A 27,763-nucleotide genomic window follows, 5' to 3' on the forward strand; every position below is an offset into this window, starting at 1 on the left:
GCTCCTGCCTACAGAGCCATGAAGAGCTATGGGATTATTTGAACAGGACCTGGTGACCTTGGATCGTTTTGTATAGCTAGTTCATTTTGCAGATGTGGACACAGATGGGGCAGGCATCTTGCTCAGTGCCGCACAGCTAGTGGGTGGCAGAGCTAAAACAAGAACCAGGGCTTCCTGATCTGGTAGCCAAGGTGCCCAGAGGCTGTTCTTCCTATATCCCTTCTGCTCCAAGCAGTGGCTGAGTGATTTTCTGGTTGCCTGAGAGGATATGGCACTAATGGTCCCCTTTACTTCTACACTTAAAGAGGGATCAACAGAACAACTTTTCAGATCAACAGACAGAATAACTCTGGTGATGAGCAGGAGAGTGTCACTGTGGGATTGTGTGCCCTGAAATAATCTGAGGAGGCCTGCAATCTGTATCTTCTAATCCCCAAAGAAAGGCATCTAATTGAGATCTTAACAACCCAGATAATCACGATGGTATGATCACTCACCTAGAGCCAGACATCTTGGAATGTGATGTCAAGTGGGCCTTAGAAAGCATCACTATGAACAGAGCTAGTGCAGGTGATGGAATTCCAGTTGAGCTATTTCAAATCCTACAAGATGATGCTGTGAAAGTGCTGCACTCAATATGCCAGCAAATTTGGAAAACTCAGCAGTGGCCACAGGACTGGAAAAGGTCAGTTTTCATTCCAATCCCAAAGTAAGGCAATGCCAAAGAATGCTCAAACTACCACACAATTGCACTTATCTCACACACTAGTAAAGTAATGCTTAAAATTCTCCAAGCCAGGCTTCAGCAATACGTGAACCGTGAACGTCCAGATGTTCAAGCTGGTTTTAGAAAAGGCAGAGGAACCAGAGATCAAATTGCCGACATCCATTGGAACATCAAAAAAGCAAGAGAGTTCCAGAAAAACATCTATTTCTGCTTTATTGACTATGCCAAAGCCTTTGACTGTGTGGATCACAATAAACTGTGGAAAATTCTGAAAGAGATGGGAATACCAGACCACCTGACCTGCCTCTTGAGAAACCTGTTTGCAGGTCAGGAAGCAACAGTTAGAACTGGACATGGAACAACAGACTGGTCTTGAGAAACCTGTTTGCAGATCAGGAAGCAACAGTTAGAACTGGACATGGAACAACAGACTGGTTCCAAATAGGAAAAGGAGTTTGTCAAGGCTGTATATTGTCATCCTGTCTATTTAACTTATATGCAGAGTACATCATGAGAAACACTGAGCTGGAGGAAGCACAAGCTGGAATCAAGACTGCTGGGAGAAAATATCAATAAACTCAGATATGCAGATGACACCACCCTTAATGGCAGAAAGTGAAGAACTAAAGAGCCTTTTGATGAACGTGAAAGAGGAGAGTGAAAAAGTTGGCTTAAAGCTCAACATTCAGAAAACTAAGATCATGGCATCCAGTCTCATCACTTGATGGCAAATAGATGGGGAAACAGTGGAAACAGTGTCAGACTTTATTTTTGGGGGCTCCAAAATCACTGCAGATGGTGACTGCAGCCATGAAATTAAAAGACGCTTACTCCTTAGAAGGAAAGTTATGACCAACCTAGATAGCATATTCAAAAGCAGAGATATTACTTTGCTGACAAAGGTCTGTCTAGTCAAGGCTATGGTTTTTCCAGTGGTCATGTATGGATGTGAGAGTTGGACTATAAAGAAAGCTGAGTGCCGAAGAATTGATGCTTTTTGAACTGTGGTGTTGGCGAAGACTCTTGAGAGTTACTTGGACTGCAAGGAGATCCAACCAGTCCATCCTAAAGGAGATCAGTCCTGGGTGTTCATTGGAAGGACTGATGTTGAAGCTGAAACTCCAATACTTTGGCCACCTGATGCGAAGAGCTGACTCATTTGAAAAGACCCTGATGCTGGGAAAGATTGAGGGCAGAAGGAGAAGGGGACGACAGAGGATGAGATCGTTGGATGGCATCACTGACTCGATGGACATGGGTTTGGGTGGACTCCAGGAGTTGGTGATGGACAGGGAGGCCTGGTGTGCTGCAGTTCATGGGGTTGCAAAGAGTCGGACACAACTAGTTGACTGAACTGAACTGAACTGAATTGACTGAGAAGTAAGACAAGCAGTATTAGCTTGACCAGAAAGCTATCATTAATTCTTAGAGGCAACACATTGCTTCTTGTGTGATACTCTATAGAATCACAAGAAATATCCTTCAGTAACAGCAACCCCCTCTCATCTAGGATTTGATCTGGGAACATTCCTCATCCCATCAGCAGACTTGCAAGACTGGCTTTGGTTCTTTAAATGTCTCCCCTTGGAAACCAGAATCATAGATGAGATGGTTGAGCTTCTACAGAGACTTCAACAAGTATCTGAAGGCAAGTCTCCCAAGACACCATAAAATTGTGTGGAACGAAGCAGTGACTGCATTGATGAACTAAAACTCAAGGTTGGATAATAATGAGACCCAGGCAGGGGTGAACAATGAAATGCTCTAATCGATTTTCTGCATGTGAAATGACACATGCACACTCCAGAGCATGCTATAATGAATCTGCATGGTGTGTGCAGAGGCATTTCATGGTGGCTCAGTGATACCACCCAGATCCTTCAGTTCCTGCAACCCACAAGCCGATCTGTTATGAGGGTGGGAGGGCTTGGGACACAGGCTGAGAGGTGGCAAAGACCCTACCTTCTGTGGTCAGTTCACGTTCCCCTGGGAAGAAAGCATCAGTGGAGCCCAGGCACATTCCGGCCACACCACGGGGCCTTCCTTTGTGCACGGAGCCTTCTGGACCCTAAGCATGATCGCTGGGCTAGAATTCCAAAGTCCTGGTTTCAATTAACTTTAAGTGGATTTGACTAAGAGTTTGAACTGATGCTAATTGGTTTTCAAAACACTGGGTAACAATAAGCGTTCTGATCTTGCCCACGGACAGACACACAAACCCCATTCTGAACACACTCCTGGGCAGCAGGGTGGCTGGCGCACCCCTTACCTTGCCGGGCAGGGATCCAAACTGCAGGATTTCAGAAGCTGGGGGGGCCGCCGGCTGGTCACGCACAGGTTCTCATCCACGGGCTCCCGGGTCTGTTTGTTCAGGCAGCTCACCACAGCCTCCTGGACACCTGTGTACAGATGACACCCATCAAGGCCAGAACAGGCATGTGGGGGGTGAGCAAGTGTAGACAGGCAGCTGGTGGGAGGTCTCTGAGACTGGGAAGACTAGCTGCGTGTCAGGCAGTTGAAAGCTTGTGATTGCCCATCTCGTCAGGCATCAGTCTGTCTGGAGAAAGCACTCAGGAGTTTGTGCCCCTTAAGCAGGGCAGCTCTCCCATTGTGGGGGAGGCTGCTACCAAGACTGCTGAAATGCTTGAAAAACCACCACCCAGCTATGCAGCTGCCCATGCTGAAACAGGATAATTTAAAGCAGAAGGAGAGCAGGGTGACCAAAATAATGACCCCAAGACTTCACACATTATATTTTAATCAACAGGAGATGACTATACTTGGCAGGCAGGCCCAGAGCCACATGGATAGCCAGCATTCTGTAAACTGCTATGCATCTGGGGCCTTTCATCCAGTGCTTTTCTGGTTTCCTATTGAGTTTGGTTCATTTCTTTAGTGACTTAGAGCTGCTTGGGGTCTTCCCTGGTGCTCATATGGCAAAGAATCTGCCTGCCTTGCAGCAGACCTGAGTTCCATCCCTGAGTCAGGAAGATCCCCCAGAGGAGAGGACACGGCAACCCACTCCAGTATTCTTGCCTGGAGGATCCCATGGACACAGGAGCCTGGTGGGCTACAGTTCACGTGGACACAAAGAGTTGGACATGACTAAGCAACTAACACAGGGCCACTTGGGAAGTTGGAGCAAAGAGAGAGAGCAAGATACCTAATGATGGCATTCATGGAAGACAATGTTCCTACCACTACCCACGCACCCCTGACCACAGACCTAGTAAAATAGGAGTTTGAGGAGGGACTGGCATATAGTCACTTGGTGGGTTTTCATGGGGCGGGAACACATGTAACCTGATAATACAGTGTCAAGACATTTCACCCTGCTTCCCAAAGTCATGACAGCAATAGGAAAAATTCATAGAGTGCACATTATTAGCCAAGTACTGAGGCAAGGAGCTTGACATGCCCCATTCAAACCTCTCAATAACTCCACAAGACTCTACTTTATCCCCATTTTACAGATAAGGAAACAGGCTTAGAAGGGTGATAAGACTTGCTAAGCTTACAGTTGATAGATGATGAAGTGGCACTGCGTGTGCTTTAGCACTGGAGCTTTAATGACTGAAAACACTGACATTTAAAAATACTATGAGGCTGTTATAGCTGCTGGAGATCTTCAGGAATAACCTACACATTTCTCTGGAATCATTTCAGCAGAATTCAGTTGAAAGAAGAGAAACAGGACATTCTTGATAATTTGCTGTTAGTCATTTATAGCCATATATGTGTGTGTGTGTATAAGCATATATATATATTTATACATTCAGATAAAGATATCTGTTGTTAAACATTTGTATATGGTTATGGCAGAGTATGTGACAACCCATAAAATTAGTTTTATGTATAAATACATATACACTTTCTTTTTAAAATTTTCTGCATTGCTTCATTAGCTAGTACCTAATATAGTACAACTGACCTATCACTTATCAGGCCTGTTACTCTCTTCCTCCGATCTATCCTATGTTCCCCCAAGAAGTTATCACTCCGATCACAGGCACATGTTTCCCGAGGTGATGTTACACTGACTTAGAAAGGTCACTCACCAAGACCATCATTTAAAAAGTGACATTTTAAAGTCAGAATCAGAACTGCCTTTTTTTTTTGGATTAAGTCTGACAAATCAAACATTAAAAAACTGTCACAGTATTTACCCTGTAGCTGTGAATGTCAGTTTTCTTTTTTCTAAGCCATTTTGTGAGCTTTAAAAATTTAATTTAAATATATCACAGCCAGTTCAGGGTGGAGCATTGGAGATTTATGCTAGACATTAAAGATATTCCATCATATTCTGGAATGCTGACTCCAGGGTGTTCTCCTGGTTGCAGCTGGGATGAGCCTCTTGAAATTCATGGTATGATAATATAGCAAAACATTTCATAAAAAATTATTGGTATCATCGTTGATACTTCCCACTGGAATAGTCTGGCATTATTAAGGTCGTGACGACAAGCTGTGGACAAGGCGAACTACACCATACAGAATCTAGAGCTGTGATTCTGTTCGAAATTAAGGTTTCAATTCATCTGCCGACCTGGTAGTATTTCAGAGATTCGAAACGTTGCTCTAATATAAAAGATATTTTGGCTTTAGTCAGCTATTGAAAAGCTCATGAATTTGAGTTAACAGTACCTGAAGGAGGAAGTGATTACACAGTTTTTGTCTCCTGTCTCATATGAAAGGGCTTGCTTTGAGGGGAGGGTCATGTGTGGAGGGGTATATTAAGTGATGTAACCCGTTTCCCCTTTGTGAAGCCTGGTTTATAGAACTGAGGTCCTTCCAAGCCTGCATGGAATGGGGTTGCAAGGGTTAAAGTCTCTACACAGGAAACCTTCTGAGACACATGGAACAAGTTTATGTGACTCCACCGAATAATCCTAGTTCAGGTTAAAAATCACCTTTGGGGTGATTTTTTAAAGTTGATTTCTCACCTTTAATTGCTGAGATTCAGAAGCATTCCAGAGTTACTACCTTCTAGAAGGATGGCCTCATGATGGTTCAGGGCTCTGTTGTCATAGCATTCCTGGGTGGGGCCTGGGGTGGTGGCGCCTAAGGGCAGAGCTCTGTGTAATGAAGGAGGATCTGGGACCAGCCCTGTGGTCAACACAAGACATTTTTGTGGCATGAATGAATGAGATGCCTAAAGGGCAGGGTATTCCAAAGCACAGTGTGCAATTTGGGCCAAGGTGGTGGGAATGGGGGCCTGGAGGAAGCGTGAGAGAGCAGCCTGGGGATGGCGGTGTGGGAAGGTGAAGAGGGAAGATGTCTGAAGACTTCACCTGAGCTCACAGTCTACTTGGCTCAGGGCAGTCAGGCAGGCTTGAGAGAAGTTAACTCATCAAGTGTATACTCTTTTCAATGGGATAACTCACTCGCCCAGAAGGACATTGTAAACCAACAAAGAACACACACTTGCCTAAGATCTTTTCTGATTCTGAGTTTTCTTTCTTGACAGAGCAAAGAGAGAGGATTGATAAGGAAAAGGGAACAAGAGAGAAAGGATTTCACCTTTTAATATTAATACTTGCTGATGTCAGCTTCAAGTCTTCCCTCAGCTAGACTTTAATATCAGTTTTACCATTTAAGAGATCAACAATACAGCTGTTCAGGTTCAGATCTGCTTTCCTTGACTACACCTATCCATTCACATATGGGAAATTAAAATATAACCAGGAGATGATAGTGGGACCCGGGACACAGGTCTGAACAGATTAGGCTCACTTTCCATCTTTCAGAAAATGGAGTTTTCATTGTTTATATCTCCCAAAATAGCATAATTGCTACCTAATATTTGATGAGAACTCAGGGAAATGCAGCCATCAGCTACAGCCTAAATTACTAACACGTTCCTTCTGGTTACTACCTCTACTGGGTGAAAGGTAACTTCTGTGTCTATCCAATTTCATCTTTTGAGATGGCAAAAACAATAAAATTAGTATAACCTCAAATTGATTTAAAATCTGTTAATCCTGCACATTTTTTATTGGCTTCAGCGGAATGATTAAAAATGTCTTCAGCCTTGTGGGTTATATTTTGGTGTAGATCAAAGGTGATAATACCATAAAATGTTACTGCCAAACAATGACTTCAAAATATACACGTCCTATACCCAGAAACAACCTAGATTGTCCATTGACAGATGAATGGATAAAGAAGTTGTAGTACATGTATACAATGGAATATTACTCAGCCATAAGCAGGAACACATTTGAGTCAATTCTAATGAGGTGGATGAACCTAGAGCCTATTAGAGAGTGAAGTAAATCAGAGAAAAACAAATATCGTATGTTAACACATATATATGGAATCTAGAAAGATGGTGCTGATGAACCTATCTGCAGGGCAGCAGTGGAGATGCAGACACAGAGAATGGACTTGTGGACACAGGTGGGGAAGGAGAGGGTGGGACGAATGGAGAGAGCAGACTGGAAACTTATCTACTGCCATATGTAAAACAGATAGCCAGTGGGAATTTGCTGTATGACTAGGTGGGAGTTGGGAGGCAGGTTCAAGAGGGAGGGGACATATGTATACATATGGCTGATTCATATTGATGTATGGCAGAAACCAACACAATATTATAAAGCAATTATCCTCCAAATAAAAATAAATTTAAAAAATTTAATATACATGTCTTATATACTGAAATAATTTTTTAGTGTGTTTGGGCATCATATGGATTATATGACCCAAGCATATTTTCACCACTTTGGCATTCTCAACTTTTAACATTTTAGGCAAGATATATTACCGTGGCACAATGACACAACTATAAGTAAGCATGCACAGTTGTTGACAGTTAAAGACCTAAGACATTTCAGGAACTTTCCCTGCCTTGGATATAAATGATGTACACTTTATGTTATACAAATATCTCCTCAGATCCTATAAGCATAGATAAATTGTATATGAAGCATACAAATATTATTTCCAAATCAATATATTCTGAAAACATTTTAAATGAAAAACAGTTCACACACTCTCAGTGATTTGAATTTTATGCCTCTGGTTAGCAGAATGGTTAGAATTGTAAAGATAAAGGTATCTGGTTATTTACATGTTCCACTAAGGCATCATTTTCCCTATCTGCTCATAAAGTTCACTTGGCTTAGAGAATCATAATAGAGGGCAGAAATAATTTTTTTCAAAGCACATTTGTTTCAGACAAAAGATCATGATCATTCAATTCAGATGATCATGGAAACTGGGGATAAACACACACCATCCGAAATCCTGAGTAGTTCCTTATATTGCAATGAAGCAACTGCAGCCACTGGCTATGTCCTTTCCATCTGACCTTTTAACTTGCCTGGGCCCAGAGATCATCAGAGCTTACTCAACATTTCTCCTTCATTAAACATGGGAGAAAAGATGTCCTCATTGTGAGTGGCGGGCGCCCCCAGCAACATGGATGAGTAGAGTTCCAAGAAACTGTCTTCCAGAATCAGATGGAAAATTTTAGGTTTTAAAATAACAGACTCTCCATGAAAACACTTAAGAACTCCACGGTCTGAAATTGGAAGACTTAGAAACAAATGAGAACCTCAAGGTCAAGACTATTAAATGCTTACAAAGTAACCTGATGGAGAAAATTGATTCTCTGCTTGTACTTGTTCCACTATCCATTCCTTTTCAACTACATATGAACAATTTGGGCACATGTATTTTTACATTCCCAGCAATGACAAAAGATGCTTTTATAAAAGAGTTTCCCAGATGTCATAGTTTAGAAGACAGTTTGGGAAATCATTTTAATATAGATATTTTTATACCAGTTAAGAAAGAAACTTTGCTGGGAATGTAGATCCTTGATGTGACAAGAGGGGTTATTGATAGCTAGGGAGGGAGATCTGATGGGAAATCAGCCAGCCTTTCCTTGCCTATCAAAATCTCTCTTGGGAGTATATATGGGAGTTAGTAGCCATATGGTGGTGGTTTAGTCGTTAAGTTGTGCCCGACATTTTGTGACCCCATGGACTGTAGCCTGCCAGGCTCCTCTATCCATGGGATTTTCCAGGCAAGAATACTAGAGTGGGCAGCCATTTCCTTCTCCAGGGGATCTTCCTGACCCAGGGTTGAACCAGAATCTCCTGCATTGCAGGAGGATTCTTTACCAATTGAGCCACCAGGGAAGCCCAGTGACCACATTTCCATTACTGTATTTTTTACAGTAGTACAAAAGATCATAATCTTAAAGAATTAATTATTGACTTAAATACCTTCTTCTTCCACTATTGTTTCATCACTAACACCTGAAATAGAAAAATGACTGAATCTGTTATCACCATGGACTAGACCTAAGAGAACCAGATTAATATACATGGAAACATTGAACACTATTTAAATAATATTCATTCAGTGATAAAGCTTCAGGAACTCTCTAAGTGTGTAAAGAAGTGAGGTATGATGCAAGGACCCTAAACAGAGAAATAAACAGCAGGACTAGTCCCAAATATCACTGACTAGATGTGTGATCTTGAAAAAAATCACTCAGCTCTCTGTATCTCAGTTTGCACATCGATAAAATGGCAGCGGGATCAGCTTTAATCTTTAAACTCCCTTCCAGTTCCAGGTAACCTCAGTGTTAACTGTCATTATACATCCTTTCCCTTTGTCAACAGATATTACTTTGGCGACCAGCTGAGAAAGTCAGAGGTGGCGTACTCTGTCCTTGGGAACAACAGACGGTTTTGTCGTCTTTGATCTGGGTTCATACCACGTGCACTGAGGTAAGGGCATAGACAAATAAAACTGAATGTCAAGAGCACTGCCAGCCCCGTGTCAGCAGTGTTTCTCAGTCAGATACACTGAGATGTAGTGCAAAATATCAGAATGACAAGTAAAAGTAAAAGCATTACTTGTGTTAGCTACTCATAGCTGACAGTCTAAGAGAGACAGGCCCAGAGAAAAATACATCTGTGTTTCATTCAGTCTGCTTTAGGTTTAGAGTGGTTTCCTCCCCCTCCTTAGCCTTCTTGGACTAGAGACAATCACGGGACACAGCTGCCCTCAGAGAGAGACACTACAGTGAAAGGCAAGAGGAGGGCAATGATCTGAGGCCTAGCCCCTTCTTACCTCCTCCACAGGACTCGGAGCACTTGGTGAAGCCCTCATACTCCCAGTCGTAGAGCTGGTCAAAGTCCTGCAGGCCACCCAAGAGGCCATCTGTCTCTTCCAGGTTAAATTCGGGAGTCTCCCCGTGGCATGGTCCTGCGTAACAGGGGCGCTGGGACGCTGGCTTGGGTCCTTCACATTCGTCAACGGGCAGGTCGGCCACGGACTGAGAGAAAGACAGGAGCACCTGGCACCTGACTATTCGCACCTGGGTCCCCACACCACAGGTGACCGTGCAGGCCGACCAGGCCTCTGGGATGAACCTGCAGTCCGCAAGCAAACAAGAGGACAGGATGAGAAGCCCCAAGCAGGAGACCGCAGGCACCGGGAGGGGCCACATCCCACCTGCCACTGGGGCCCAGGGCCGTCTCAGGACGTGCTCAGGGCTCTGCCACCCTGTCCTGTCCTGTGCTGGGTGCTTCAGTGCAGCCCACGAGCTCATCTGCCAGTCTCTGGATTGGTTTCTTCGTGCGTGTCACATGAACCCCCAGCTGGAAGATATTCCAGCCACAGACCACCTGCTTTCTCCCAGCTTTGCACCCACAGTGGTGGCTCTTTAGAGCAGGGAACTGATTTCTTCTCTCTTGATCTAAATTCCAGCCCTTGTGCCTCCTGCGAGATGTTGGCTATTCTTACACCAGACTAATACTGATACTAAAAACTATAACAAAGTAAGCCCTTAGAGATATTTAAGGAAGTATATATATTTTTTTGTTTTAGTCTGGATTTCAGATTCTGTAACTTTCTTTGCTTTTTTGCTCAATGTGCTTCCCAAGATTTATTTATATATAGAAAGAGAAAGAGGATTTTTTTTTTTAAGTTTCCAAGAATGGAGCAAAGCCTTGTTCCTCACACATTCTTTGAATTAGTCTGGCCTGCGATTCTTTTTATATCTGAGAGAAAAGCCTTGCTACAAATTTAAATCCACAGGCATGTCACCGTAAACGAGGGGTTTTGCATCCATACATGTTTGTTTGACAGCCTTCAGTCCCTCCCCACCAAGCGAAGTCACATTAATGAGAACTTCCCTGAGTTTCTCTAGAATGTAGGACAATATCCAAATTCCAAAAAAAAAGAAAAAAAGACTGTTTTCCTCCAACTAATCAACAATTGCCATGTCTGCAATGACCTTGAGAAGTATCCAGGGAAAAAAATCCCTGAGGGCACCACTAACATTTTCACAAAGTTAGTATAATAATCTGGAGAAAGGACTTTGGAATACAAATCTTAAAAAAATTTTTTTCTATGATCTTACTGCTTTTGCACTGGGAGTCGTGCTGAGGAGGCATGCAAATCTGGCTCTTTAACCCTGATTTTGGCAGAGAAGGAAAGAAGTGATAAGAAGGTTATAGCATTAAGTCCCAGCAAGTGAAAATAGTTCCCATCTAGTTTAGAGAAGCTGAAATTCTAACAGGAAATTGATCCAAGTTTTCAAACTGGAAGAAGCAAAACAAAGTTGTGGCCTGAACCTGGGCTGTGTCCTGAGCAGGGAGACGGGAACAGAGACCCAGAGCCATGGTGTCTGAGGCAGGGAGGGGTCCCCTGACAAAGGATTTGACACTTGCTACCTTTGAAGAGCCACCCCCGAGAGGAGGATGAGGGTCATACACAATCGTGTTAGGAAGGTGGATTAAGGAGGAAGCATCACCCCGAATCATTCCCAAGAAATTCTCATCACAAGGTCGCCTCCCTCTTTCGTTTTTTAATTCCTGACTCCATCTTCTGGCACCTCGGGAATGTAGTAGGGAGAACGCATCCAATAAGATTAAAGTATCTTTCTCTCTTTAAATAATGCTACCTGTAGCCGTCTTTTAGGAATATAAAACCAAACTCTGCAATCAAAATAGTTTTAACCCCCTTACTATACATTCACATCTGTCTGCCTGAGTCCTGGGACAAAAATCATAACAAAATATACAAGCGGTGAATTTTACAACCCAGGTAATAGACAGAAAGGAAAATATACCCCATACTAGTGTATATATGAGAGAAACCCCAAAGCAAGTGATATGTCTTTAAACTTTGATAACAGTGATGAACACTGCTTCTTTAATAATGTGGTCCTGAATTTTGTTTTCAAATAAAAAAGATGACAAGATCTTAGAAAGAACAGTAACCTATTAGCTTTTCCAATCCAGTAAGGATTATTACTCTGTCGGCTATAATAGCCCTTTTCAGTGACCATTACAAAAGACTAAGAATCAGATAGATTTTTTGGTAAAGAGACAGGGAAGATTTTAGATTCTGTGGGCTATGTATGTGGGTCTTTGTTGTTGCAAAACTTAACTCTGTGAAAGCAGCCACAGGCAATATGAAACAAATGAGTGTGGCTGTGTTCCAATAAAACTTTATTTATAAAAACTGGGGTGGGGAATGGGAAGGGAGATGGAAGCGTCTAAATTTGGCCTATTGGGTTGTAGTTTTCCAACTCCTTCTACAGAACATTTAGTGGACATGTCAAGCACACTGAGATTCATCAGTTCCCTCAAAACTTATTTTAGGCATCTGTCTCCATCTTTTCCCATATATATAAACTTATGAGAATGACAAGTAGCTAAATTGATTTATATTTTACCTCCTAGATTAAAAGTGAGTCCCAGATGAAATCTAGAATGTAAAGGATGCACAAATAAACCCTCAGCTCTCCCTGCCTATAACATGAATCACTTTGCATTTGTTCTCTTTCCAGGACTGGGAAGATACACCAAAATCACAGAAAGTAGAAAGAGATGCCACTGCTCCATGAATTCTCAATTGCCAGGATTGAGACTTGTTTATTTTAAAGCAGCATCTAAATGAAAAAAAGAATCATGTGTGTTGTGGGTATGTGTATATTTTTGACTATTTGGATACTTAGGGTTAATCTACTTTATGTCTCCCAAATGAGAACCTTATCAAGTGTCAGACAGACTTATTGGCATATCTCCCAACCCACTCTCCTTAGGTCTTCATCAAATTCACACCAATTAAGAACAATTTGGTCTTTAAGTGGTGCTGTCTTTTGGCACTCAGTTTAATTTCTCTAGTGCATACACTGGATGATATAATATTCTCTCTCACTGAAGGCAGAAGATTGTATTTCAAAAGAAAAATATCTAATAGTGCAAATGGCCAAATGAATAATAACTGTTTTTTCATATGAAACCTTCCCCCACATCTCTGGATCTTCCAACTCTGTATTTACTATCTTGAGCTTTCTGGCCACAAGTGGGAGGAACAAAGGTCAGGGAGAGGGCAGTCAAATGAGCCTGGAGGTTTAACTGAAATGTTTAGAAGTTGAGTAGTTCTTGCTGAGTTAGAACCTTTAAAGTGTGACCTTTAAAATGGAGTCAATGTGCTTTCTAAAAATCTGCATGTTATTAAAATAAATTTATATTAAAAAAATAATAATCTGCATGTTAATTGTCTTGATGTACACACGTACAATGTATTATTGAAGTTTAATTTAGGCAACTTAACTATTCTTTTGGTTAGCAGCATGATTGCCAGAAGAATGAGGAATGGCTTGAATAAGTGAGTTCTTTAAGTGGTGGGCTTGAGCTTCAGAAATGATTGATATGATTCTGCATTTAGTTTTCCCATCTCCAGGGTAAAACAAACAAATGAACAGAAACTTGGCACGTAAATAATTTATGTTTCTTCTGTTTGCAAGCTTCATTGTTCATTTCACTACCAAAATGCTTATCCTTTAATTAGAGGTGTAACCACAGTCCCTATAACAAAAAAGATAAGTGATAATCAAACTCACTTGTAAAATCCCAAAGTGGTTTAGTTTATTAGTGGCTATTATGGAGTCAGAAGCATGGACATTTCTGAAGTAATAAAAACTATCACTTTATTTAGATGATGCTACAGGGAAACAATTCACTTAGTCTCATGTCATCTCAGGTATTATCCACTTAGCTCTAGTTTTATACACATAGTCTGATATTCAACTTTTCTCCTCTTCCTTTTCTCTCTCCTCCTTTCACATGTGCATTTGTCTAAAAAAATCATTGGGATTATTCAAAATATGAGTAGCACAATATAGTAGCTCTGTAGTGCTATTTTGATGCTGTTACGAGCCTCAGCTCATTCTCTAGTTTCAAAATACAAACTGAAACTTGCAGGAAATCACATTACAGATATTTAATTTTAGTTTAGTTTCCAATCTTACAACATTTGAATTATAAGTTGATAGTGGAAAATCCCATGGACGGAGGAACCTGGTAGGCTGCAGTCACGGCCTACCAGGGTCGCTGAGGGTCGGACCCGACTGAGTGACTTCCCTTTGACTTTTCACTTCCATGCATTGGAGAAGGAAATGGCAACCCACTCCAGTGCTCTTGCCTGGAGAATCCCAGGGACGGGGAAGCCTGGTGGGCTGCCATCTATGGGGTCGCACAGAATCGGACATGACTGAAGCGACTTAGCAGCAGCAGCAGGGGCTGTATATTTATTTTTATTCTTTCTTTGGTGGTTTTAGGGTGAGGGGTGAGGAGGGAATAAACTTAATAGTGTAGGAAAAAATTATCACAACTTTAAAACAGACCCTAAATATTACTGGGTATTCAGTTCAGTGCATTCTTTCTGATTATTGCAAAATTTTTAAATTTCTGAGATTTAAAATAACTGTGAGTTATTTTTACTCTATAAATTGTAGAAAATTGATCATGAAAATGATTCAGGCTCATAGAAATGAGGATTAATTGTGTCTGTGAGTGAAGCTGCTCAGTCGTATCTGACTCTTTGCGACCCCATGGACAGTAGCCAACCACGCTTCTCTGTCCATGGGATTTTCCAGGCAAGAATATTGGAGTGGGTTGCTATTTACTTCTCCAGGGGATCTTCCTGACCCAGGGATCGAACCTGGGTCTCCCGCATTGTAGGCAGACAATGGACTGCCAATCCACTACCGTCCAGTGGATTGTGTGTAGTGGAGTGTAATTGGTTGTCCTGTAGATAGACCCATTTTGCATCTACTTGTAAATTCATTTCAGCATTCTTATTTGCCTGAATATGTTTGGCTCTTTTAAATTTCCTTTGAATTGGTTGTAACATCTTCCTAGTTTCTTCATTAATTAATGAAGTCAATACAATCTTTGACAGATGTTTATTTTATATTTGCATGAGATTCATGATTATTCCCATTCTAAAATTTTCTCATTTAACAGTGAACACAGAGGGCTCTGGAGAAGAGTACATTGGAAAAATAAAATACTGTATAAGTAATTCTATGCCAAATTAACCAGAAAGTCTTTTACATAAATATGTCATTTGGGGACCAAAAAATCATTATATGTTATTGGTAAAAACGGTATTTCATATTACTTCATCTTATTTTTAACTCAATCTTTTTCTCTTCTTTTTCTTTAGTCTTAAAAGAGTTGGTTCTTCTGATTTTGGACAATCTTTGAGGCAGTAAAATCTTTAGGAAAAGGTACAGTTACCTAAAATCTAGCTGGGCATTTGGATCTATGACCATTTGGATCTATAATAAAAACACATTGCTGCTGGGTGGGAAAGAAAGTTAGAAAGGGAAATAGAAACACATTCTTTCATCTACTTAATTATTTATTCAATGTCTCTATGAAATTAAAGTTGTTTTTTTTTTAATAAAAACCTTCAAACTAGAAAACAAATAAAATGTGGGAATGCTACAAAGGGAAGGCAATTCTTTAACTGTATCACTTTAGGAGTTTTAGAATTATAGGTAAAATCCATCATAGTAAGACAGACTTAAAATGATTATTTAAAAATATAGCTAAAGCATTAAGTTGTTGAGCATATACTTATCCAAGATATGCCTCTACATTCACTTAGAGCCATACCTAAATCATTCCAAATAAAGGAGAATCTAACTTATTGTGAAAATTCTTTAGTCAAGGATACTTGATCTGCATGTGGAATTATAAAAATATTTCTTAACTGCTGCTGTTAGCTTACAACTTTCTGGAACTGCAAATAATTTATACTAGTTATGCAATGCATATTGAAGTCTCCAAGCAAAATTTTGTAAAGGTGTCCAAGATACCACTCTACAAAACATCTAATATCACCACTGTTTTGTCATAGATTCTTCACGTCCATATCACACCTGAATTGGGAGGGTGTTCAGCAATGTAAAGTGTCTAATAGTATAACCAAGAATAGAATGGTTCTAGAAATTAAGCTGACAAAACAAATGACAATTTTGGTGCAGTCACCAGTATGATTATTTGAAATAAAGTTCAGTGACTACCCCGTCTAGTAGTGCTAACCAGTGATGGGAAGGAAAGACTCAGCTCCCTAATTCTCTAAGGCATCCTGGGAGAGCTGTATTTAGTGGCATTTTCCAAGTAGTTGACATTATTTTCTCATGATAATGATGCCCTTTTGAGTTCTTTGAGAGGCAGCTGGCCTCTGCAAGAATGCCTCAATGGTTTTCTTGCAGAAATGCTCAGTGTTGGAAGGAGGGGAAGAAAGGCTAGCTGCATTAAAAATCACATTTTCCTTTCAAAGAGACTTTGTACTAGAAGGAAATGCTGTGGGAGATCAGAGCTCTCTCCAAGTTCCAAGAAGCCAGAGATGACTGGACTCTTTCAAAGTCTAGGACCTCATACATCTGAGTACACTGTTAAACTCATCTTGTGAGTCTGAGCCAGCTTTCTCTGATGTGGTTCCAGACAAGACATTAGAAGGAATCTTACTAAGAGTGGGACCCTCTTGACCATCAGGATGTTATTCTGCTTTAACAAGAAGAGAAAAGCCAGGAGAAAGACAGTTGATAATAAACGTTTCAGAGTATTGGCCCCAAATTTTCTGCTATTCCTGAGATATCCAGTCTTCAATTATCTTATTTCCAGTAGCATCCAAAGATATCTGATGCTTGGATGGTGCCTTTTTCCTTAAATTGCTTTCTCCTCAACTCACAAGGCATCAAACTTAGCTTGTTTTTGTTTTCTGGTCACTTCCTTCTCAGAATCCTTTTCTAAATCCTCCTCTCCTCAAATTCTAAATATTGCAGTGCCTGAAGGCTCAGTTTGGTGTGGTCTTCCGATGTGCTCATCAGTGATTCTTGGTTTCAAAAACCACCAAAGTTCAGGCAATTCTATGTATTGACTCTCCAGTCTAGACCTTTTATCTGGGCTTCATACTGAAACTTATTTTTTTTTAAATTAAGATTTGGGATAGGAAGCCATTTTACTCTTTGAAAGGAATAAACATTAATATATTTAATATATTTTAAAAATTATATAGTGTGTCTTAGGTATCAGTCTCACTTCTAACTGCTTTACAAATAAATGTTAAAACCCAACAATAATCTAATGAGATAAATAATCTAATCAGATAAGAATTATTATCATCTCCATTTAATATGTAGATGAGGGAACAGGTATAAACCACACACCTAGAAGAGTTTCATGCTCTTAACAACTACAAATTGACATCTCTCCTGATTGATATGTTCACTTGGATATTTCAAAGTTATCTCCAACTTTAAGTGTTCAAATGGAACTCTTGATTTCCCTCCTCAGCATCTGATTCCTCTTCCAACCTTCATCACAGCAAATGATTCAACTGGGCAGCTAATTGCTCACATGAAAAATTAGGATTTACTCTTGATCCCACATTTTCCCTAACTTTCAAACAATTTCCAAATTCTACGAATTCTCCCTTGAAAATATATCTGAAATCCATTTACTTCTATCTCCATTACATCTACCTTGATAAAACAGCAGCAACAACCACCATAATAATAGCTAATGTTCATTGATATTTTCATTTATTTTTTTAATTGAAGGATAAATGCTTTATAGAATTTTGTTGTTTTCTGTCAAACCTCAGTATGAATCAGCCATAGGTATACATATATCCCCTCCTTTTTGAAGCTTCCTTCCATCTCCCACCCCATCCTACCCATCTAGATTGATACAGAGCCCCATTTGAGTTTCCTGAGCCATACAGCAAATTCCTGTTGGCTATCTATTTTATATATGGTAATGTAAGTTTCCATGTTACTCTTTCCATACATCTCACCCTCTCCTCCCCTCTCCCCATGTCCATAAGTCTATCCTCTATGTCTGTTTCTCTATTGCTGCCCTGTAAATACATTCTTCAGTACCATATTCTAGATTCCACATATATGCATTGGGATACGATATTTATCTTTCTTTTTCTGACTCCCTTCATGCTGTATAATAGGTTCTAGGTTCATCCACTTCATCAGAACTGACTCAAATGTGTTCCATTTATGGCTGAATAATATTCCATTGTATATATGTACAACTTTTTTTATCCATTCATCTGTTGATGGACATCTAGGTTGCTTCCATGTCCTAGCTATTGTAAATAGTGCTGCAATGAACAATGGGATACATGTATCTTTTTCAATTTTGGTTTCCTCAGGGTATATGCCTAGGGGTAGGATTGCTGGGTCATATGATGGTTTTATTCCTAGTTTTTTAAGGAATTTCCACACCGTCTTCCATAGTAGCTGTATCAATGTACGTTCCCATCAACAGTGCAGGAGCATTCCCTTTTCTCCACACCCTCTCCAGCATTTATTGTTTGTAGACTTTTGATGATGACTATTCTGACCAGTGTGAGGTGATAGCTCCTTGTGGTTGTGATTTGCATTTCTCTAATAATGAGCAATGTTGAGTATCTTTTCATGTGTTTGTCAGCCATCTGCATGTCTTTTTTGGAGAAACGTCTGTTTAAGTCTTTTTCCCATTTTTTTGATTGGGTTGTTTGTTTTTCTGGCATTGAGTTGTATGAGCTGCTTGTATATTTTGGAAATTCATCCTTTGTCAGTATACTAACAATGGAAAATCAGAAAGAGAAATTAAGGAATCAATTCCATTCACCATTGTAACAAAAAGAATTAAATATCTAGGAATAAACTTACCTAAGGAGACAAAAGAACTATACACAGAAAATTATAAGACACTAATGAAAGAAATCAAAGACAACATAAACAGATGGAGAGATATTCCATGTTCCTGGGTAGGAAGAATCAATATTGTGAAAATGACTATCCTACAGAATCAATGTGATCCCTATCAAATTATCAATGGCATTTTTCACAGGACTAGAACAAAATATTTCACAATTCATATGGAAACTCAAAAGACCCCAAATAGCCAAAGCAGTCTTGAGAAAGAAGAATGGAGCTGGAGGAACCAACCTTTCTGACTTCAGATTATACTACAGAGCTACAGTCATCAAGACAGTATGTTACTGGCACAAAACCAAAAATATAGACCAATGGAACAAGACAGAAAGCCCAGAAATAAACCCATGCACCTATGGGCACCTTATTTTTGACAAAGGAGGCAAGAACATACAATGGGGCAAAAAGAGCCTCGTCAATAAATGGTGCTGGGAAAACTGGACAGCTACATGTAAAAGAATGAAATTAGAACACTTCCTAACACCATACACAAAGATAAACTCAAAATGGATTAAAGATCTAAATGTAAGACCAGAAACTATAAAACTCTTAGAGGAAAACATAGGCAGAGCACTGGATGACATAAATCAAATCAAGATCTTCTACGACCCACATCCTAGAATAATGAAAATAAAAACAACAGTAAACAAGTGGGACCTGATTAAACTTAAAAGCTTTTGCACAGCAAAGGAAACTATAAGCAAGGTGAAAAGACAACCCTCAGAATCAGAGAAAGTAATAGCAAATGAAACAACTGACAAAGGATTAATTTCCAAAATATACAAGCAGCTCACTGATGTGTTTTAAGCATTTCTATACATTAACTTGTTATAACATTGTTAGGAGATGAGTATTGTCAGAAACATTGTTAAATGGGCAAACAAGATTACTGGGTTTCTTTCGAAGGGAAGTCTAGCAGACTTACAGGGGCTGTCAAATTCTAAGGAAGTTGGTCTATTTTGCACCTATATAGAGATGCAAGGTTCCTTGTAGAGGGCCTGTAATGATGGAGATGTTTTTTGTTCAAAGTGATGGACATTATTTTTCTGTTCATGTCAATGGAAATAATTTTGCCTGATAGAAAATACAAACTTTCCTAAATCCAATTCACATTAGAATTTGGTTTATCATTTTATTGGTTTCTTCATAATTCATGAGTTAAACAAAAATTTGACATGTGCTCATTTTATATTTATTAACAGAAATCATGTTTTTAACTTTCTAAAGATTGTATTTTAACAATAATATTTTCATCCCCACTTCTAGATAATAAAATTGACACACAGATATTCCCAAGGTCATACTGCTAAATAAATGGCAGAGTCAAGATTTAAACCATGGCCATTTACTATAGAATCCATGTACATTAAAATCTACATTCTGTTATTAAGCTAAGAACTCCAAATGCACTAATAGCATTGTATGCTCTGATGGCATTTTCTCCATCTCACTGTCCTGGCTCTCACACTGCCATGTAAGCCAGATCACTGAAGCTAACATCTTGCTCTCTCCCGAACCTCCACAATAGCCACTGGTCTGTTTTCTTCCTCTATTCAGTTCAGCTCAGTTCAGTCGCTCAGTCGTGTCCGACTCTTTGCGACCCCATGAATTGCAGCACGCCAGGCCTCCCTGTCCATCACCAACTCCCGGAGTTCACTCAGACTCATGTCCATTGAGTCAGTGATGCCATCTGCCTCTATTAGCCCTTACTAACTCATTATTCATGCTGTAGCCAGGAGGTTCTTAAAATGTAAAGCTTTTGATTGTTCCTGTTATATTCAGAATGAAAGCTCAACTCCTTACCATGGTGACATTATGCCATTATCCACCTTCAACTCCTACTATTCTCCCCTCATCACTGGCTTCCAGACATACTAGTCTTCCTTCACTTGCTTAAATGTGTGTAGTTCTTTCCTGACTACAAGTTTTGAAATGTGTGGGTCACTCCCTGGATGAATCTCCTCTTCCTTTCAGTTAGAACAACTTCCATTCATCCTACAGGTCTCAGCTGAAATGTCCTTTCTCAAAGAAGACATCCTTGACCTTGGACCTACTGAAAGCCCCATCAGACTCTCCGAGAGCACTTCTTCATTCATTTTCTTATAACAGTGATCAGTTTTTGATAATCAAGTGTGAACATTTATGGTATAACTCTCTTCATAAGACCAAACCTCCATGAAGATAGAACTTCACATAATAGGTGCTCAAAAGATACATTTTAAAAAAATGAGTGAGTGAATGGATAAATAAGAGGTTAAAGATTGATGTTATGAGTGATTTGATATTGGGTTTATTCTTGGCCCCAGAGATTGAAACCAAGCTAGATAAAAAGGTAACAGCCTAAGACCTTTCCAGGCATTGGCATGGAAAATCCAATAACCTTTTCCTGTTTAGAAGTTTCTTATGGTCTTTCAAGAAGTGAATGTGCCCAGATTTAGTGGCTATCATAGGCTGATTTATTTATATTCTTAGAGCTGCCCTTGGGCAGTATGGGGAAGCCTCAATTCATCTTGATGAGGTTTGGGTTATCATGCAGCTTGAAGCAAGTTTAAATTCTGTGTCTATCATACTTCAGTTAAATCTCAATAAAAATGCTGTTTTATAGAATAAAAGGATTTGGGGGCAGTTTTAAATCAGAGGCTGCCTTCAGTAATTTATACATGATGCTGATCTAACACTGGTTATTTTATAACCAGCCACCCATCAGTAAAGACTCTGGAGCATTCTGGAAGTGTTCCTCAGTTAGAGAAGCCCCCTCTTTAAAACTCATTACACACAGAGATTTGGGAAAAAGAGAATATAGACCTCTAGCTGTTTGTTGCAGATACAAATGGAGCCAAATCATTCTTCCCAAATGAAAAATGAGGCTAGGACACTTGTTTCAGACCATCTTTCTCTCCACTCCTTTTCTGACCTATGTGAACAGAACATGATTTAAAAGTTTGGTTTTCCTTGAGGCTAGTCTGATGATTTAAAAAGCCAGGTCCCAGGGACTAAAATGCCATCAGAGCATACAGTGCTATTAGTGTATTTGGAGTTCTTAGCTTAATAACAGAATGTAGATTTTAATGTACATTCTTTTCCCTGAATGTGATAAAAATATAAAATACTGTAAACTCAGAATACTTGTCATGAACCATTTCTTCTTCACACAGAGCAGAATTAGTTTATCTTGCAATTTTGTAAAGGTTTCTTACCCTTAATTCAACAAGTTTGGCAAAGCTTTCCAATGAAAAGTTCAGTTCATTAAAAATGACCTTAATGGACTTAACATATATTGGTGCTGACAGGGTCCATACTTTATTTTGGCACACAAGGATCCCATTAATTTGTCTTTGCCACTCTCTAGGGCTCAGCTGAGCAACAGTTCAGATTTAGCTCTGGAAGTAGCTACAGAATAAGCATTAAGTGGAGACAGTAGGAGGGGTTGACACATTTAGAACTTACTGGTTTGCGAGAAAGGCTTTTCTAGTGACTACATAAAAATGTCTCTGTCTGCTCTCTTGAATTTGTTATTGATTTTTCTGTTTCAGTGTATGCTGGGAGCAAGCTTGGGAGATCAACTGTATGTAACTCAGAGCTGACAGAGGATGAGCACCTTCCAAACTTTCCTTATTTTTGCCATTTGTTACAGATTGCTTTTTGTTCAAATCAAGGTAACTAAGCTTTGTCCTTTAGGATAAATTTCTGGCTAAATTCAAAGTGAGATGCCTATAAGCGAGTCTTGAAAGAGTCTCAGAAATATAGAGGGCATGCAGAGAAGTGGTGTTAGCTAAGAGCCATGAGCTGAAATTGGAGGGTATTTGTGGTCACTTGTGGTTGTCTCACATGCTATATGATATAAAATGTATGAAGCAGAGATACCACCTCTCTCAATTTCTCCATTTGTAAATGAATGATTATGAAACATGTTTGCTCTCAATATTCTCAAGAAAGATGAATGATACTGGAAAAGGTGCAGCCATAGCCACAGTCAACACCTAGACAGAGTTTCCTGCATAACAGGCACTTTACACGTAACTTAATCCTCTCAATATATTTATAACATAGATCTCATTATGTTCATTTCTAAATGAGGAAATTAAAGCCTATGGGGTTAAGTGACTTGTTAGGGTCCCCTGTTACTATTGGGGGGAATCCATGATTCACATTCAAGGAGTCTGTCCCTGGAGCCCACACTTTCCACCACTGAGCATGCTGCTACCATGCTTGTGTGTGCTACGTCACTTCAGTCGTGTCCGACTCTTTGTGACCCTATGGACTATAGCCCATCAGGCTCCTCTGTCCAAGGGATTCTCCAGGCAAGAATACTGGAGTGGGTTACCTTGCTCTGTGAGTAATAGTTAAAGTGGTTTTTAATTTGATTCCAGCAGGGCTGTTTTTTTGTTTGAGTACACAAATACAGAGACTCACCACCCCTTCACCAACTCACATAATTGGCAGCCTGATATATCTGAAACATTTCAGGAAATTATCTGGGATTCTGGTAGTATATTTTTCAACACCTAACACAGATTAATGAGGTACATTTTCTGATATAAGATATCCAATCATTTGCTATATAAAAAGATCAAATAATCTTTCCTCAAGTGCTAGTTTTAGAGTCAAAGTCAGACACACAGACATTTTATCATCATCGGCCAATCCCCACATTTATGTCCCCACAACACCTGTGGTTTCTATCACAGTCTTCTTTATCTCATTTCTTGTATTTGTGCATTTTTACCATGTATTAGCTTAACTATCCTGATACTGGAGCTCAGAGGACACAGAGTAGTAGAGAGAGTTCGGGAATTCAATAAAAAATTCTCCTACACTTCTTGTGAAATCATTAACATGATTGTGCTGTGCATACCCAAACCCCAAAGGTCATTTCTTCCAAATAGCTGACTCGTTTGTTCAATCTGTGGATAACTGGCCAATACGCAACACTTTGGTCACAATCTTATCATGCCTGTGGTAAGCACACACTCAAGGTTTCTTGAGGGCAAGGACTATTGGATTTCTTTTTACAAAACCTGCACTTGGCACAAAATCTGGCCCAGAGCAGGTGACTTAAGGGTGAATTCAATTTCTTTCATTGGGAGATGTGAACAATTAGGAGGTCCAGTATTATCTAAAATACATGATCACCCAAAGAATTTACATTCAGCATTCTGCAGAGGATATAAGGGAGGAGAGCAATCTGGGTAGACCAGGAGCCCAGAAAGGAAGGAGCTGGAAGGGAGGGAAGTCATGATGGTTATGGGAATCAGGGCTCATTCATTCTGGCCAGTATGAGGCTTTCACTTTGCAGGTGCCAAATCAAAATTAAATGCTGTTGTGCTGTTTTTATTGTCTAATTCTAATGTCATGTTCTGCTTCAACATCCTTTCTGAGGATTTAATGATCAGCAAACAGTGTTTACAATTCTTAACCTTAGGTGACTATTGATTCATAAGAAATATATCTGTTTCTCCCTTAAGATATTTCTTTTTATGTTCTATGGCCTGAGATTTACAAAGAGAATGTACTTAAGGTATTTTACATTAAGGGTATGAACAACAAAACTATCTGGTTCCATTACCAATTTTTGATTCCCTAAATATTCTTTGGGGGAAAATATAAAGACACGTGTCACCCAATTAACATTTCTAACCACTTTAAAAAAACATGAATTCACATTCTTAACCACTGAGTTAAGCCATCCACATTCTCAGACAACTTACTAGATATAAATATGGACTAATGTAAACATACTCTTAAATATTATATATTTAAATACTATTTTCAACAAGGTAAACAAGCCATTTAATGACTATAGGATAACCATGGTGACTCTCATTGGCTTTTCTTTCTGTATTTAATTCCTTGTGGGTTCTGTTCACACAGATGCATGACAGGAATTCCTCTTTGCCTCTTACTGAACAGCCCCATCACTAAGCTGATGCCATCTGGCATCCAGATATTACTGCTGCCTTCTCCCTGATTGCTTTCCTTTTTCCTTTTTAAAATGGCTCACACCAAGGTTATTTATGACAATATATTTAAGGTTTGAGTATTGTGTTGCAGCCAAAAAATGTTTTCTAAACCATGCAGTCAAGCTGTTCAATGAAAATCTAATAAAGTAAGTCAAGACTTTTTTTTAAGTGCAAGATCAAGGCACAGAGGACCACCCAATCATACCTTTGAAGCAAAACACTGATAAGGGTCTCTACCTGTATGCCAGGATGTGCCAGGGTTAGATGGAGGAATGGCTGGTTAAAATGGTGATGTTGGTCAAGGGGTATCTAAGGGAACGAACCACCTGCCTCCTGTCACTTGTTCTGAGCCATCCAAGTAGAACTCCTGGTGACTGAAATCAATCTGGGGGGATACCTGGACCCCTAGATGCCAATTAGTTCCACCTTCTTCTTCCTGGGATGACTGGATTCAGAAAGCAGAAAATACAAAGAGAAAGTCAAAGCATCAAGAGCCGTCAGGCCATACCATTTTCTTAAGCCTTGGGGGTTCCCAGGTGGTGCAGTGGTAAAGAACCCTCCTGCCAATGCAGGAGACTGAAGAGATGCAGGTTTGATCCTTGGGTTTGGAAGATCCCATGGAGGAGGAAATGGCAACCCACTCTAGTATTCTTGCCTGGAGAATTCCATGGACAGAGGAGCCTGGTAGGCTATATAGTCCACAGGGTCACAAAGAGTTGGACATGACTGAGCACACATGTACTTAAGCCTTAAGCCCTCACTTAACAGATTATACCCTCTAGGGTACTGAGTGGCTTATTAGTGGCTTGAAGAAGTTAAGAAAACGAAAAATTTCCTTCCTATTTCAAGTCAGATTAGGGTTTTTCAGAAGACCAGCTGATTAACTATAACAGTGGCAGAGAGCTGTCTTGATAGATCCCAGAAGTCACCAGCATTTCATTTTTGCTCAAGAAATTAAGCTGTCAAAGTGGCCGTGTTGTGTATGTGGCTTGCAGTGGTTGTGCTGTTTATGCACACATCCTAACAAAGACTAAAAGGAAGGTATAAAAGCAGGAGATGGGAAATCAAGTCAAGTGATTTCTTTAGCTTCTACTTAATTAATGAATACAGTTGTATGACCAGTTGTAGTTCTGATCCTTCACCAAACACAAGTAAAATTTTGATGGTTAAAAAAATATCTAGAAAGCTATTTCCACATACTTGTTTGTGGAAGCAATCAGCTGGCATTTCAAGGATGTGTTCTAAACCTGATAATACTCTCATCAGCTGAAAGCAAATGCAAAAACACATAATTACATAATTTAAATAAAGGCAGAAGAGAATTCCGTAAGTCCCTCTCCCGTTTTCCCCTTTCCAGTGCTAGAATGGCACTGCTATTATCCTCAGAAAAGTGCAACTGTCCCAGAATCTTACTTTTTGCAAAAGTCTATCTTATATCATACTTTTTTCTGTGTTAATTAAGTAGCAAGGATTTCTATGGATTTCTCAGCTGACATTCTCAGAAGCAAGTTCACTTTACTGTATTAATTTATAAGGTTTTTCTGTGCTTAATCCGTTTCATTAGCTAACGTGCCCCCCAGCCCATCTCTTAGTTTCAGTTTGGGGTTGGATCTTGTTCATGTTGTCCTGCTCAATCAAGAGAAACAAACATACACTGCTTAAAGATTTTTGAGGTTGGTTGTCAGGGAAACCTGATAAAAACCTATGTGTGGATTAAGGCAAATTATGGCCACCAGTGAAAAGTCAATTTAGAGAGCAAGATTTCTACATGTGGGTTAGCAAATCATTTTCTGCAGATCGAGAAAATAGACTCAGGCAATATTCCTACCTTCATACTATATGAATCAAATACGTTGTAAATAAACCAGTGTTGCTGCAGGAAAAAAAACGTCTAAATGCATTTCTAAATGAAGCTGTAGCTTCATAAGACAAATCTCACCACAGTAAGTATGTATTGGGTTGGCCAAAAAGTTTGTTCTGATTGTTCCATAGCATGATATGGGAAAACCCAAATGAACTTTTTGGTTAGCCCAATACGTTACCATCATGTGACCCACTATTGATGTTTATTTCAGTTATTCTACGAAACTGATAATTGTATCTTCTGCAGGGCATTTAGTTTAGTGGAACAACAATGCCAGTATATACTTCTATAAAGATTTAGTTATTTTTTTGGCAGTTCAGTTTTCAGTCTTTACTATAGGTTTTTTCTAAACATGTCTTAGAGTGGTTGCTTTCCAACGTTTTTGGCTACAGTGCTAACCATTTTTTTTTTTTTTCTATTTTAGGGTTACCAAAAGAATCTATTATTCAGTAATAGTATCTCCATCTACTAAAGATTTAAAGTTACATATTTTCTTCTAGTATTCAATGAGACAGGCTAGTGATAATGTTTCCTATTTTATATAAGGGGAAATAAACGATATTTGCTGTTTTACTACAGGACTCTGAATGTTAACTGGAGCCAAAGCAGGAGATAATAGTCCTGGACCACTATTTCTGATTCTCTTCTCTGATGAGTTCAGAAGTGACAACCGCAGCTTCTAAACATCACTGTTTAATTTAAGCAATGTGTGTCCCTTCTGTGGGGAGAAGAAAGACTTGCTGACAGTATATCATTTTTTCATTATAGTATGGAAAATAATTATAGGTTGCTCCATACATTTAGAAGCTAGTCTATGTGGCATAAAAAAGAATTAAGACCATGCAAAATTATGTTTTTAAATTTCAAAATCCATTAAAAAAAGAATGTGACACATAGGGCCTTTCTAGGGTTCAGTGCATGAAACATGTAAAGTGTATTAAAATGTGGAAACCATATACCTTTCATTACAGCATTCTACAGCTGTCATTTATTTCATTTCGATATAAAAGTAATTATTGTTCTGAGCATAATATTAATAGTACACATTTCCTTTACCCAGCACTAGCACTCTAATTACAATCTACTTCAATTCAGATTAATCATGCCAAGATGGCAATTCCATTACACCAAGAGTAAAATTTAATAATCTAATATGTGGCATAGTTTCAATG

The 27,763-nt window shown here is 39.4% G+C and overlaps 1 protein-coding gene across 3 annotated transcripts in view; it reads right to left on the reverse strand.

The window, feature by feature from the left end:
* The window catches only part of ADAMTSL1 (ADAMTS like 1), a 1,109,873-nt gene that overhangs the window by 216,703 nt on the left and 865,407 nt on the right, over positions 1–27,763 (reverse strand). For all 3 annotated transcript variants that reach the window (XM_061425212.1, XM_061425211.1, XM_061425213.1), the window contains 2 exons: positions 9,815–10,116; positions 2,997–3,126 (listed from right to left, as the gene is read on the reverse strand). In XM_061425212.1, the coding sequence (XP_061281196.1) occupies positions 2,997–3,126; positions 9,815–10,116 (432 nt within the window). The remainder of the gene's footprint in view (positions 1–2,996; positions 3,127–9,814; positions 10,117–27,763) is intronic.

This window comes from Bos javanicus, chromosome 8 (assembly GCF_032452875.1).
Source record: "Bos javanicus breed banteng chromosome 8, ARS-OSU_banteng_1.0, whole genome shotgun sequence".
Taxonomy (NCBI): Eukaryota; Metazoa; Chordata; class Mammalia; order Artiodactyla; family Bovidae; genus Bos; species Bos javanicus.